Source organism: Diuraphis noxia, unplaced genomic scaffold, assembly GCF_037042655.1.
Source record: "Diuraphis noxia isolate RWA-SAM2 unplaced genomic scaffold, SU_Dnox_SAM2 contig0004, whole genome shotgun sequence".
NCBI lineage: Eukaryota > Metazoa > Arthropoda > Insecta > Hemiptera > Aphididae > Diuraphis > Diuraphis noxia.
This window is the reverse complement of record NW_028301714.1, coordinates 6,572,507-6,589,049: the sequence shown is the minus strand read 5'-3', so window position 1 is coordinate 6,589,049 and position 16,543 is coordinate 6,572,507. Positions and strand designations below refer to the sequence as shown.

Here is a 16,543-nt window from a genome sequence, read left to right as displayed (position 1 = left end):
GCCGATTTCTCCTCAAGAGTATAGCTTTTCCTCTCGCAGACTTCGGAACTTGGTTTGGAACGAATAATTTTACCAAGTAGCTGGCCAATTTAAAAACATCGCGGTACACGCGTTAAATAACGAATTCTTCAGCGAAAACGAACGAGCGCATTTGATGAATTTTATATGTTTTAAAAGCTTGCATTACCAATCCGATACATTTCTGATCGTAAATAATTCTTTGTAGTGTGTACTCGACCTGGATGGATTGAAACGATACTAAATAATCTCCATTATTTCATTAAGCATTAAATCAGCACTCTAATAAATATTAGATTGGCCTCGAAAATTTTATAAAATTAAATAATTGAGGGGGCGGAGGTAGCGACGACACATCGAAGTGTATACGTCGCTTACAGAGTGATTTTTAATTTAACCACACACTAGTTCAAAAAGTATTATGCAACGATTTTGATATCTTATTTCACATCTCACATAATTTAGAAAAACCAATGTTTTAAAAAATAATAATTTATTTATAACTTTATATCGATTTAATTTTTTACGTTTTTGAATGACAATATATTTAAATATCGCAAAATGTATATTATGTTTACAATTCTGTTAATATACACAATTTTTTTATTATTATCTTAAGATATCATCCGCATGTGTTGTGTACTTGTATCCGTCTCGCAATCGTAAGTATTGTCATTCTAAAATGTAAAATATTTCTTAAAAAAATATTTTTTAATGTATTCTGATTATGTAATAAATTAATGTTTTCAAAAACATTAATACTTTTTGAAGTGCCTAATGAGGTTTTGTAGTTACAAGAATCGGCCAATTTTAATGTAAATATTGTTTCTACTATCAGACACCATGGCTGATGACTATAGGTACTAATATTATATTATGCATAATATTATAATAGAGCAAAAAATTAATAACGGGAAAGAAAAATAATAATATATACGGGTGTGCTTACAAATTTATAATAAACGCGGGACACGCGAATATGACACACCATAATGGTCTACTTTATTATTATTATTTATTATACGCATACCAAAAAAAAAAACCACTGTGTCCTGAAAGTTTATCTATTTCTACGTCGTCGTGAAGATAACGTAGGACATAATATTGTATTATAATGACTTTAGATGACAGACATAACCTAACCTAACCTACGTTACATTATAAATACGTTATATTGTAATATAGAAAATTCGTCAAAATTGTAAAATACAAAATAGAATTTATTTAAAATATCATAATTGGCGCTTTTACTTTGTAAATGTATTTATACTTATTCACCTATAATAATATAATATTATAGATTAGAGTTTATTACAAAATCACGTATTCCGTTTTTGTTATGCTGGCTTTAACGCATATTACGTATTTACGCAGGACTGTTTGAAGGTCATATCCCCAAGCACCAACCTTCGATTACAATGTGACCTTGGCCACGGCATCCAGCCATTTTTTACGTTTTGTTTTTAACAGAGTTTTAGCAACGAATAAAATAATATTAAATTGCATTGTTATAACTGCATATACCTATACGCGATGATATCATATTACCTAATATTTTGTTTGGAATGTGTTTCGATCGTGTTAGATAATCATATTTGAATTTTTTTGCGAGCGAACGTTTTCTGGGACGTTGAATCAAAGTAACGACTTGGTAAAAAAAAAAAAAAAACTATAAGAAAAATGCACGATCTCCTCCGTCGTTCAGCAACAATTTCTTTTGCTTTTTAATATAATCTGGTCTCCGTAGAATTATATCAAAGTTTAGTGATTCGTGTAATCTGATTACACACTATAGACGTCGTGTACGGGCGGCGTGATGTAGAAATGTAGATTGGACGAGCATATTAGATAGTGTCTGCCGCTTTACCGACTACAATATACAAGGTGCCTATGCCCAGCGACGTATTAAAACTTTTTTTCCGTTTTATTTTTAATTTCGTTGTGCAAACAGATCACAGGAAGCCGTTCTAGCTAATCTCTTCATGAGAGTATAAAATCGCATTCGTACGTTAGATTTCGCGGCCGTTTTTCTTTCGTCTCTCGCCGTTAACCACGCGTGAATCTTGCCTACATATAATATCACAGTAATCATTTTTTCCCCTCACCAGTCGGTTTTCATTTCACGCCACGGTAATCGCACGCAGCCTTTCACACCGACCATTTACCGCTCACGCATAAATATTTACCGAGCCACGACTTTTGATTGTGTGGTTTTTAATTATAATAACCACACGGAAAAAAAATTATTTGATTTTGTTTTTTGGAAAAAAAAAAAAAAAAAACCTACCGACCATAATAGGTGTATCTGAGTATGTTAGTTAGAATTTGTTTTCATCTTATATATAACGTATAAAACCTTTACCTTTGAAAAATAATATGAAAACTAACGCCGATAATAATAGGTAGGTATATAAGGTATATTATACCTATATCATATAATATATAGAGACTTTTTTTTACATTATTTTAATGACTTTGGTTTTAATAAGACACAAATTTATAAAAATGAAAAATATTTTATATTTTATCGTTGTACGTATTATTTATATTCATATAGCTCATATACTAGTGTGACCAGACGTCCCCCGTTAGGGGGGATTGTCCCGTTTTTCAGAGGTGCGTCCCGCATATCTAAATGTCCCACTTTGGTCCCAAATTTATGAAAATTGAAGTGGTACATCATGATTCTACACTCTATAGGACGTTGTATCAGACTTGCAATCATGAATTGATAATAAAAAAATTTTATCTAAGGATAAATATTAAAACTGTAATTGTGATTGTAAATTAAAAATTGTTTAAGTAAAAACTTTAGAATTTTAAAATATGTAGTATCTAATGTTTGTCTGATTCGTTTATCAATAAAAAATAATTTTAAATAAAATGAAATGTAATGTATTTGCTATTATTATGTAGGTATTTACATTTTACGTACCTCTTTTTTTAAAGTGTCCCCTTTTAGGATAAAATAATTATGGTTACACTATCATATACTAGTATAATGTGTTTTATATTATATCATATTTATAATATAATTTAGTTGTCTCTAGAATGGATAGCCGATAAATGGGTACAATACAAAATATGCATTGTGTATATTGTGTTTTTAATTCTAAGTTTCTAGCCATTACATTATGATTATGATTTAGTTTTGTATTTATAATGCAGTAAAGTTTAAAAAAAATCATTAAAATAATACGTATTGCGTATCTACTACGAATATAACCGATTAAAGAACAAATTTTCATAGTTTAAGAAGTTTTATTAGTACTTGACAAATTAATTTGCATTGTGCGATTTCATATTGCATCAATTATAATTGTTTTTCCTCAATTTATTGTTGTTCAAAGAAAATAATTCTCGGCCGTTGAATGCCGCTCAAACACGGAGAAGAAAAACGGTAAAGCGAAAAAAATCGTTAAAATATAATATTATCATGTTTATGGTCATTGCAGGGTATTGATATTTAAGTGTATATGTATTATTATATTATATAGCGTGACTTGGTCATAAATTGAACATTTTTATATTATACTTTGAATGTATCTATAGAACTAATAATAAAAATAACATAATGGTATGTACTATATAGTTATTGAGTGGTCAGCTACTTGCCAATTTTTCCGTCGAGACGACAGTATAATCATAGTTTATTGCATAATATTATTAGTTTAGCCGCTTGTCTCTAACTTTGGATGATATAGCGATCGGTTTATCAAAAGCCGTGAACAGAAATTTGTGTTCAAGTTGTGATACACATTATAAAAGATGGGCAACAAGTTATTGAAAACAAATTAACAAGGTTTAGTCAAATCGTCAGGTCAACGTTCGGGATGTCAAATATCGGTTACCTATCGATAATCCTACCAAATAATAAATTTAAATATTAGTTAAAAAACATTAATACATATGGCAAAAAACATTCACTTAATTTGGTCGAAAAATGTAATTTTTATTTTTTGTAAATATTTTCAAACTCCCGATTAAAAAAAAAAAAAATTATTATTGTTGGCCGCTTCTGCTTTTTGTAATGATACAATCGTGTATACGTACGTGGTTTGTACGCGTTACACATATTATATTAAATTAAAGTTGTGATTTTGACTTTTGAGCAGCGACGTGTCTAAATTTAATCCACGCACAAAGGTTATGATGCAGTTCGCACGTTAGGACAATCCTTTGGGGTTGGTATTAATGGTCGTTGTATAATGGTTTACGTATACAAATCGTCGGCGTATGCGTGCAAAATATAGTTCACAGGTCTGTTCGTTCAAAAACTTCATTTCGAAAGAATCTGTTACAATTGCGTGGTTTTTCCTCATACCATGCTCGTACAATATCATATTAGATACCTACCCAGTGTGCAAAGTCATATTCCATAGATATTCAAGCGATGTTTCATGATAACATGGAACATCGCATTTTAAGTTGAAATCACGTAATTGTAATATGTATGCGATTGCTAATGCTCATTACTGCTGTCATTCAGAAAATATTGCTTATCCGTTAGATAGAAATATCCTAGTTACATTTTAAAAATACATTCCTTTTATATTTTATTGAATGTAATGGAGATGTTTAGGTAAATTGTTGATTGAATATTACATACTCAACAACCATGCAATATCACAGATAATGTTTACTTTACATAGATGCATTATTTCACTGCGATGCAAATTTATTGTTTTCATGTAATGTGTATATAACATCAAAAATCACATACATATAATGTTATGTTAACACATTATCCCACTGTGAAATATTACGTTGCATAAATGTTTCAAAACAACTTGTAACTTGTATTCAAATCCAATAGGATAGGCGCAAAGACCACCGCCCCCCCCCCCCCCACAAGTTGAAGGTCGGTCCAATTGCGCCTATAAAGATAAACACATAAATAGGTACTGAATAAAATACTAAAAACTTAAAGAATTATCATATTTTGTTGTTTATTTACATACATAAACTATAATATAAGTAAGACTAATAAATAACAATAACAATATTAATACATATAAAATCGATATAATAATAAATATGTTTAGGTATACATCATATAAAACAAATTTTCCATAATATTTATATGAAGGGAAACTTATAATAAGTACAATATAATAAAAATAAATGTAGGTATACAACATTTTAAAACTCATCTATACGACTACTTCCATAATGTGTTTTAATTAAATTAGATTTGTTATTCATTTACATACTATACCTAGGTATATAATTTATAATATTTATAAAGTTACAAATACACACAAGACATAATTATAATATTTTGATATTAAAACCAATTTATAAAACTATGAACACTTTTTATACAAATTTTTAAATCTTTAATTTGTTTGAAATGTAAATAAATAAATACTACATTATTTATTATTATATAATTAAATATGAACAAATACATTAATAAAACATATAAACTTATTTTATTTCCATTAAAGGCAGTACCTTTCTAATTTAAATATTAATTTGGATATATAATAAATAGAAATAAAAACGCTCACATTACAAAAATAAACTTGTTTAAAGTTATTCATTGTGGTTATTTTCAAAAAAAGAATGTGTAAGTTCCATAATAACTGCTTTATCTGTACTAACAGGAATCATTAAGCATTTATTTTTTATTTCATTAAGATGCACTGAAAAACATTCTGAAATTGTTAAATCTATTATAAATGAACCCAAAACTGATGAATCAATGAGAGGGGTCGTATAAAATGAACTACAATTTAAAAATCTTTGCACAATTAATTTGATATTGGATTTATTAAGGTCTGATTGCACTATATGTTTCACTTTGACGATGTAGTTATTTTTTAACGTTATATATTTATCACATTCTTTTATAATATTTATTTTCATGGCTAAATCATTTAAAACAATTGTTTTGTAAAGCTTATCCGTTAGATTGAAATGTATTGAAGGTGTACGATTTTCTATTTCTTTTTGAAATAATACAGAATACTGCAATTCTAGTGGATTTACCAAAAACAATTTTTGTTTTTCACTAATCCTATTAAAAGCTTCTTGGAGACAATATTTTGCAGATTTAATTGAGAATTTAATTTCCTGTAAATAATTTTCGTACTTAAAACAACTGAAGCTGTCAAGTGGACCATGAGTTTTAACAAACATGGGGAGATGCAATAAACTGTGTACATTATAGGAAATTAAGTGATCTCCATATAAAATTGAATATTGAGTAACAAATTTTTTAAAATGTGTTTCAGCTAATTCGTTGTGAGTTTGGCATGTAACATTACTTATTAACAGTTTAACACCAGACACTAATAACATGAAATGAGTATAGAAAGATTTTTTTAATTTTCCTTTTAAGACTACAGAACCAGAGTAAAGTAAAAAAAACCTTAACTCAGTAGCTTTCCAGTAGTCTATGTCTTCTAATATCCGTGGTTTGCGGCTAAACTCTGATGGTACATAGGGTCTAAGAGCTAGAATGTTTTTTGAAATATTTAACATATGTTCTTCAGTAAGTCTAACATTCTTTTTTCCTTTAACCCATAAAGTAATTAGACGTTTTGTAATTCCTATACATAAAAGGTGCATATAGTCAAGGCATACATCATTAACAATATCTATTGGTAAGAATTCAAGAGGACTGTCACCCTTATGGTATTCCTCATGAACTTTATTGCGAAATGAGTCATTTGTTCTGAGAGGAGCGTCAATTTCAGGATAAGTCATTCTATGTTGAATGTATTCACCTTCTTGAGTACAAGACGAACACCCAAAATAAGCATTATGTGCTCGTACATTCAACAAAAAATTTTTGGCAGGAGTATCACAAATTATGTGTCCTACTTTAAATTTAAATAATTTATTTTTCACAAACAAACCATTTTGTAATATTTCACAGAGATCGTCTACAAATGGTTGAAAGAATTCATGGACGGATGTTGGTTTTGTTGTCCCATGAAAAATCCCTACTGGGAGCACATATTTATTTATTGGTTGACAATTAATAACTGATATTAAAATAGGCCAAAGTTGGCTTTTAGAACTATTTGAAATTGGAAGACCATCTACATTAATACCTAACTTTAAATCTCCTTCACAATCAATCATATTAAAATATTTGTTCAGTACTGGAACTAACATATTTTTTATACCACAATGAATATATGAACCATGACCCATTATAACTATTTCTTGTGGTATTGTAGGTGTTTTCATTAAAGTACGCACATCTACTGGAACATTTAAGCCTTCACATTTTAAAATACCAAGAATAGAGTTAGTAGCATTATGAGATATTTTATGTTTTATAACCCAGTGTCGCAGTTTATCTTTTATATCAATGCTGGACTTTTGTTTTAAGTGTGGTAATTGAATATCATCAGATATGTTTGGATTTAAATTACTATTTGAGGTTGAAAAATATGCATTTGAGCTACATTGCACTTCACGCAAAATAATATTAGGAAATGTTGGTAATTGAGTATCTATTACAGTATGATTAATTTCTTCATTACTTTGCATATTCGGTAGATTTGTAGTACAATTGAATTGTAATTGTATTTTAGGAGTTTTCTTCTTTTCCAAATTGAGAATTTTTTTAAAATGCCTTGATGTAATAACTCCCAAACTTTTCTTCTTTCGAGCAGTTGTCTAAAATAAGTTAAGCACATTAATTATAATACTGTTGACTTTATTAAAAAATATCAAAAATCTGCATAATATAAATGATCATACATAATATTATTTTATGTATATATTAAAGATACTATTTACTACCCAATACCACAGGTGTATATAAATTGTGTACTAACACTGAACATTTTATAATAATATGATTAAAAGAAAAACAATTTAAAATACATTTAGCTTTAGTTATTAACCCTATTTTGTAGATTTTGATGACCTCAAAAGTCTTGTGTTTGAGTATCTAAACCAATCTGCCACTATTGTTTCAACCTCTGAATCTGATACTACATCTCTTTTCATCATAGAGCAGATGACTTCTTTAATTACTTCTGTTAATAAAATAAAATTTTAAAATGCAATAATTACATACCAATATACCATCTCTTAGTTAAATAGATTTTTTTACTTTTTATGGTTTTGAGAACCTCAGAATCGCCAATTTTAGTTAAAACATCTTTGCCTCTTCCAGTCATTGTACATTGAGTTGCATAATTATCAGTAAACAGTTTTCCTAATGTTCTTTTTACATAATTTTTCAAATTACATCCTCCAATGTTCTTTATAAAATACTCCTACACAAATAAGTTAACGTTATGGTTCACGTAAGGAAAATTTAGAACTATACTTAAAGTATATAATATATAAATGTCCATACCAGTTTATCTTTAAATGATTTATCATTTGTAATTAATTGTTCAACTTTTAAAAACATATTAGCATTTTGCATAGGGAAATGGTCACAGAAACTTGAATCCAGATATATAGGTTCTGACAAATTCTGTCTTCCTGTTTGAGAGTTCATTTCCAACAGTTCTATTTTATATAAAATTCTTTCTTGTGTCAATTTGATTATATTTTGATCTCTAGCCAGATTGTTTAATGTTTCCATTATACTAGACATAGTAACTCCTAATAATAATAGTAAGTAAAAATGGTTAATTATTTTGAAATATAAATTTTAAGCTGGTACATGGTGACTATTATAAAGCAAATCATGTTTACCATTAAAGACTGGCGAGGAAGTGTAATGTAGCTCTTGGTTGGATTGATTTCCTAATAATAATAGTAAGTAAAAATGGTTAATTATTTTGAAATATAAATTTTAAGCTGATACATGGTGACTATTATAAAGCAAATCATGTTTACCATCAAAGACTGGCGAGGAAGTGTAATGTGGCTCTTGGTTGGATTGATTTCCTAATAATAATAGGGAGTGAAAATGGTTAATTATTTTAAAATATGAATTTGAAACTGATCAATAGAAAATATTAAACAGCAAATTATGTTTACCATTAAAAACTGGTTCGGAAGTATTATGTGTTCTTAACTGTGGCTCACCAATGGAATTACTAGTAGTAACTGCTGATCCATAACGCTAAAATATTAATTATTTAATCAACCATAGTGACAGATTGGCACTATTTTTTTTTTTTAACTAATAAATTAATTTTTGATCTTTATAACAATTTATTTGGGGTGTATTAAAAAAAACATTAAATATTAGGTCAGATCCGCTAAATTCAGTAGGTAAATATATTATAGGTAGCTAAATTTTTTGAAAATGTTTGAAGATTTATATTTACCATTTGCGGAAATACATTTTGGTTGTTAGTGTAACTTGAATTTGACACATTTTCCATTTCTGTGTACACATTTGTGTTATTGCTTGTGGACATTAAACCTGGCACCTAGATCAAATAGGATTATATAATTATTAAATAAGTAATTTATGTATACCTAATATAATATATATTATATTATATATATAATAGATTAATAAATTACCAAGTTACTAGTAGCTGCAGCTGGCATAACATTGAAAGTATCATCATCTAAAAAAAATATATATTATATATCAACAGGTCTTGTAAAAATAATTATTAAATTTACCTATTTAAATAGATACAAATAGTCAAACAGGTATGCGTACACCAATCAAAAAGAAATATATTAAAATATAAGAATTACAATTTCCTTTACAATATCATGCATAACCAAGTACTTTTGTAAAATTGTAAATACCTACTTAATTTTTACCTACTTCATTATAAATACTACAGCAGCAAATTTTTAACTATTAGGTATTTTATCTTATTTCTCCAAAGATAAAAAAAAAACTATTAGTTGAATTAAATATTTTTTATTAATTATGGCATGTGAATGTACCATAATATCCATCAGTTTTATTGAGTATAATGTCAGTCCACAGGTACATTTATAATGTATTCAAATAGGTAATAGTGGTAATACCAAAATCATGGTCAAAATCACATCATATAAATTGCAACACATTCATTGTTTTCTGTACTCATATACATAGGCGTGCTCACGGGTGCAGCGAATGATGCTCGATTGGTTAAAACAGCATTAAAAATTGTTTTAATTGTCTTATAATGTTTGTGACAATTCCAGTGACTCTAGTTGTAGCTGTGAACGTAGTTTTTCAAAACCCTGCATTATAAAAAAAATTTAAGAAATACTATGTCACAAGAAAGATTGGATGCCATCGAGATCTGTCGAACAAGAACTTTTAATTGGTATTGACTTTAATGATGTAATTGATGAGTTTAAACATTTGCTACCTAATAATCGCAGACTTATATTGTAAGTCTATTTATTTATTTTTATTTTACGTACCTAACTTTTAGGAGTTCCAATATTACGACTAATGTATAAATGCCTAGGTATTATTAATTAGGTACTATATATGCTTAGTTATAAGTAAGGCCGTATTCAGAGCAGAATGGCCAGGGCGCAATCCTATAATAATACAAATACAATTTTAAAATAGTATTATCATTTTGTGATGTCGGGTCATTCGTATTATTGGCTATCGCGTTATTATCTTTCTTCAAATACAACAAATTATAATTGTCTACTATAGCAAAGATATTAAGTACGACAATTTTATTTTCTGTTAAACTGCTACTGATGCCGAGTGTTGACTGATTTTTACGTCGTAGTACAAAATTACTTGTTTTTATAATGTAGTAATTTTTTCTATATATATTTAAGTAACATAAATACAAATAGTTATTAAAGGTTATTAGTTATTACTTAGTATATTAGTATATAGGTATCTACTATGAATTTATACATATTTTATATATCTCAAATGTTCATTTTAAACTAATGCAAATTGCCAATTTGGGGAGGGGGGGGTGGGTGTAGCAAATTCATTGATTCGCCAGGGGCTTCAACAAACCTCAAAACGGCCCTGCTTATAAGTTTTATTTTATTACCTAAGTGATGTTTAATATAATTATTAAAGTATAGAGTAATAATATATTATAATACATAAAAATATTATTTTTTAATTACAATTTACAATATTTGTTATTAAAATATAATAGGCATACTCGTAGAGAGTTGAATTTATATGGGGGGAGGGGGCTATACCCTATAATAATGATTCGGGTACACAAGTGATTAAATGAACGTTTAAAATATTACATTTTTATACAGTGGGGCTAAACGGAATTCAGGGGGGGGGGAGGGCTATATAAAGAAAATAAGTGGGCTGCTTATTGTACTTTAAGGCCAGTTAAAAATGTATGCTGCACCTGACACAAAATTCTGCACACGCCTATAGAGCATATATGCTCATATATACTATATGAATTTTACTTTTATACATATATTATATTTTAAATACTATAAATATATATAAGAATTTTAATTTTAGTAAAAAGTACTTGCCTTCAATTTCACTTTCAGAGTCTGGTATAAAATTAACTTTGGATTTTTTTGAACTTGTAGGACCATCTTCACTTTCAGTTGCAGATTTAACATAATCAATCTTCTTATGCCATGCTTTACTGAAGTTATCTAAATGATAATTTAAAATAATATAGATAAATTATGTTAGACATACCTTTAAGAAGTATTTTTATTTATTTATTTTATATACATGGCTACAGTGGCAGAGTGGATGTAAATTGCATGTCAAGCAAACATATAGGTATTACAATCCACTTTTCAATTTTACCCTAACTAGTTGGTATTGATATACGATTATGAGTAATTAAAATGTTATAGGTACCTATTATTATTGTTTATTTTAATGTTCAATTTAAGCATTGGTTTAAACAATAATTTTTAATTATATTAATATATTAATATATTATACATTATATTAATGAATTATATTATATTATTAATAAGTTTTAATTCTTACTGACAAAAAGAAAAACTGGAGAAGTCATTTTGCTGTATAGAAGTAAGTACCTACTACCTAGTGTCATTGAGTAAGTTGCTGTAATGGAGCATTGGATACGTTAAATTTGAATCCAACGATAAAAATGAAAAATGATTCTGCTCGGAGGTATATTTTGTATAATACCTTATACATGTAACATACTATGTCTTATATAATTATATGTGTCTAACATTTATTTTTAGTTTCAACCAACTACAAAACAAAACACTCAATTTATCACCATAAAAATTTACAAAATATCTGGATCTGAACAACTGGTTACTCTTTGATTAAATAAACCAAGCCACCAGACAATTCCCCGGTTACATGGTAGGGTCACTCCACAGCAGTTTATATACCTAGATACTTGTATACAATAATTTGATAAATATTTTATTTTGCAATACTTACAGTATTCTTTACCATTATCCAACATACGAATTTTATATGAAGACCAATCATCTGTTGGGACGGTTGTATTCTTTATGGTTTCACTTGTAACATCCTGATCCAATCCAGGTGGCCATTTACAAAATATTGTTATCTTACCAAAATCATCGGTTAATTGGAAAACCCAAGTTGTTGGTATCACACTGTATGTTTGGGATTCAACAAATAAAGCAATAACCCATGCACGTCTCTAAAAATATAGGAAAATACATTATAATTATTACAGTAAGCACTACATATATATAATAAAATAATAGAAAACAAATATCTATTGTAGTTCCCATTGGCTAGTTGAGAGGACGTTATCCAAACATTATTGTGTTGTCTTGCTTACAATAACGTAGGTAGGTACTAGGTAGCAACGATTTAGCAAATTTACATTCATCAGAATCGATTGTGTTTTGTGTTATATTACTTTTAATATTGGAATGGGTTGAAATGTTATCAAACTTAAAGGTAAGAACATAATCTGTGCGTCGGCTTTTATTCAATATTTTTTAAAAAAAGAAGTGTGAAATATCACTAATTAAAAATTCTCATCTCACATAAAAATTTAAAAATCGAAAAGAAACACGACGCTTAAGAGCAGATGATGTTAGTACCTTTTAATTTGTTGATAGATAAATTTAGGTATTCTTATATTCAAACATTTCACAATCACAACACACTACGATTTTGATTAACGCACATTTTCTGTATCTCGCTGTACGTTTGTAAGACAAAGAAAACACATATATCGTATAGCGTCCTCTAAAACGTTAGTACAAATTTAAATATTTACCTGTTTAATTAACGCCATTATTTTTTGATGGCAAGAATTCTTAGGGTTAAATAAAACAAAGTATTATTACACTGAACAATGATCACAATAAAGTAAAAGAACACCAACGGCAAAAGCTAATACAAAAGATATAATAGTGAAAAAGTGAAAAGTGAATACTGCAGTCGTCAGTCTGCAGCAAGGTTGTGTCGTTGTGTGTGTCGTCGCTCCTCGTTCGTCGGCGATCGTTGTCGCTGGCCGCCGCTCATCATTGATGGGTGATATTTATAAATATAAATATTTATTAAATTTATAAATATAAACATACTTCTGATAACAATAATGGTCACGCGATGGCGTAAAAACCCATGATAAAATATGACATCGCAGAAATAACATTGCATTAGTGTTACTTTGTGATATGACTGGGTAAATCATTTTATAAATACACGAAAGCAATATTATTTGTTGAATAATAACTCTTCAATAGCTTTAATAATAATAAAAATAATAAAATAAATTAAATAATAATGTGTTTCATTATTATATGACAGGGACGGAATCAAGGGGGGCTCGGGGCCCAGCCCCCCCCTAGACATATTATTTCCTGGGACATTTTCCAGACATATTCTGATCTTTGAGAATTACGTACCTATTTTATATGATATTTATAACTTGATTCTATTTTGTTGTATTGTTTTATAAAATATGATCTGTATATTATATATGACGAACATATAGGTGGCAGGTTGATGGTGGTACGTGCTAGTTCTCAACATATAAGTGCAATCCAAAAAATCTTAAACAATGTATTAAAATTTCATTTTTAAAATAATGTTCACATTTATACATTGGTGTCAAAGCTCACTTGACACTTACATACCCTTACATTTTTCGATAACCATAACCTAACTATAAACACGAAAAAATAAAAACAATGACTAGGTATTTGAACTCAAAATTTCACTTTTTACGCGTTTTTTGCACAGAAAATCGCCTACCATAGTGAGGTTAGCTGTTGTTCCAGTATCTATGGAAAGTTAACTAAATTAGCTATCCACAGTAGAAAAAACCAGACTTATAAGTCGAAAAGTGCCCGAGCACTGGTCGTCCAAAAACCGAAATAAACTATAACATAATGATAAAAAAAAACACGAACAAAATGCTCGTATTCAAAATGTTCACATTTTAAAAACGACTTGGTACTACAAAATCAAACAAACTAACAGCATTGACCTAAGGACAAAACTTTAAATAACTAAATACGAAAAAAAAGTAAAAAATAATATAATAAGTCAAACGTTAAATGAACGTATACCATAAGGAAATGTTTGGGTAGGTACCTATACAAAAAATCACTTGATACGTTTTTCAACTTTTTTCTACCCCTATTACGGGCGGAATAATGGTCATACGCATTTCTAACATATACCCTTTTTGGATCGTCGTATACCAAAATACCAGGATATCGAGTTTTGTAGTGATGGAACGAAAACTAAAAGTCCACGGAACTACGTAATTTTCTAAGTTCAATGAACATACGAAAAATCATAACTCCCGAACCAAAAGTCAGATAACATCGATTTTGGTACCCATCGATCCGGGGAAAAGTCCTCTATAATATTCAACGGCTATCCGCGCCAAAAATCTAAGTGTCCGTGCCAAAAAACCCGAAAAAAATAAATAAACATAATTTGATTGCAATTCAACTAACTACGTAGATAGAAAAAAAATAAAAAAAAATATAGATAACTAAGTAACTTCCTCATCATAACAAATCTTACAAAACTTCCGATATTTTAGCGAAACTTCGGGTCACACTATTATATTAAGTACTTATAATATAAAACAAATTACATGCTACAATTAACTACACACAAGTTCATTACTATTGAACAGTCTTGTAAAGTACTTGAGTATAAAAGTATTCAAATACGTATTCTAAATACATTTGAAAAAAGTAGGTACTTGGGTATAGTATTTGAATACTTTTTTGAAAGTATCTGTATTTAAAATCAAATACTATTTTTGAATACTTTTTTCCTTTTACTTAATTGCCAAATTTAAATAAAATAATAAAAATTTGAAATTGTAGATGATTTTTAGTTATAGATCGTTCATGGTGTGTTTTGGTAAGTATATTGTAATATTTTTAGTGGCCTATACTAGTACTAGGTAATGTGTATTCATTTAATTGAATGTATACAGTTATTTGGGTTATTTGCATACAAATTACTAATAAGTAATACACTATATTTATAATACATAACATTGTTGTCAACTTGGATGGACATACACTATAAAGACCAAAAAATCCTGAATTATTCTTATTCTAATTAATTTAAGTAAAACTAGAGTGCTAAAATAAAACAATAATTTAGCTGACTAATAATTCAATTTATCTATAAGGTCATTAGGCCAAGGTAAAAAGGTAAAACATATTTAAAAAAAAAAAGTATTTGAAAGTATTTGAAAGTATCTATAAATACTTTTTAAAAGTATTTGTATTTGTACTTAAATACTTTATTTTTCTAGTATTCAAATACGTATTTTAAATACTTTTGAAAAAAGTATCTGCAGTATCTGTACTTGAATACTTTTTAAAAGTATCTTTTACAAGACTGCTATTGAACCCTTTTTTTGATAGAGAATTAATAGGTTTTTTTTTTGTTAAAACCTGGTTCTCCTCCGGTGAATCATAATAAATAGTAACTCACAATCGATACATTGGATACACAAGTTTAATTTAGCTCTATGTCACCTATTAGCCATGATACACCATTGTCACTAATAGGTAAACTTTGTGGGGCTTCCGGATTCAAAAACCATTTAGGCTTTTTGCACCTACGTGGATAATACGTTATTGGTACCAATCAAAAATTGAAAACAACTAGTATAATAAGCTAATAGACTTAGACAGTTAGACTGAATTCTTTGGTGGAATGTAGAAGTGTTTTAAACATACAATTTTTGAATAATGTGTAGCCACAGCCTGCACTAAAAATAAAAATCGGGGAGGCACACGTGACCTCCCTCACCTAACTACCTGCAGTCATCACAACTATATAATATAATTTTTTGACATTAGTATGAAACAACTTTATAATATCGTATACATGTTTCATTGTAATATCGTGTCATTGATGAATCAAAAACGTTTATAGTATATTAGTTGTTGACATATAAATATTATTTTTATGGAACAATTATATAATATCGTATACATGTTTAATTGTAATATCGTGTCATTGATAAATCATAAACATTTAAAGAATGTTGGTTGTTGACATATAAATATTATTTTTATGTAACAATTATATGATATCGTATACATGTTTTATTGTAATATCGTGTCAATGATGAATCAAAAAAGTTTATAGAATATTAGTTATTAACAAAAAAAACATTATTTTTATAAAATAGTTATAGAATATCGTTATGAT

General features: G+C 28.2%; 2 protein-coding genes across 4 annotated transcripts in view; both read right to left on the bottom strand.

Annotated features, from left to right (window-relative positions):
* Teh1 (tipE homolog 1 phospholipid transfer protein) overlaps positions 1–16,543 on the bottom strand; it is a 117,787-nt gene that overhangs the window by 48,671 nt on the left and 52,573 nt on the right. The window lies entirely within an intron of this gene.
* LOC107172522 (uncharacterized) lies at positions 5,478–15,437 on the bottom strand. Of its 2 annotated transcripts, XM_089227492.1 has the most exons (11): positions 13,122–15,098; positions 12,302–12,530; positions 11,392–11,520; positions 9,478–9,524; positions 9,276–9,380; positions 8,983–9,067; positions 8,839–8,889; positions 8,695–8,745; positions 8,348–8,601; positions 8,099–8,264; positions 7,673–8,021 (listed from the first exon to the last, which is right to left on the bottom strand). In XM_089227492.1, exons 1-11 carry the CDS (start codon positions 13,137–13,139, stop codon positions 7,888–7,890), a joined length of 1,269 nt encoding a protein of 422 aa, XP_089083618.1. In that variant the 5' UTR covers positions 13,140–15,098; the 3' UTR covers positions 7,673–7,887. The 2 variants fall into 2 exon arrangements, with proteins under 2 accessions (XP_089083617.1, XP_089083618.1); XM_089227491.1 differs by lacking the exons at positions 7,673–8,021; positions 8,099–8,264; positions 8,348–8,601; ... (1 more) ...; positions 8,839–8,889; positions 8,983–9,067 and adding an exon at positions 5,478–7,656 and having other exon boundaries at positions 13,122–15,437.

Excerpts from the sequence above, each read along its gene's own strand:
- LOC107172522 (XM_089227491.1), bottom strand. Across the intron at positions 9,525-11,391 it reads CTCTGAAAGTGAAATTGAAG|ATGATGATACTTTCAATGTT; the intron begins GCAAGTACTTTT and ends TATTTTTTTTAG. Across the intron at positions 7,657-9,275 it reads AAAATGTATTTCCGCAAATG|ACAACTGCTCGAAAGAAGAA; the intron begins GTAAATATAAAT and ends AACTTATTTTAG.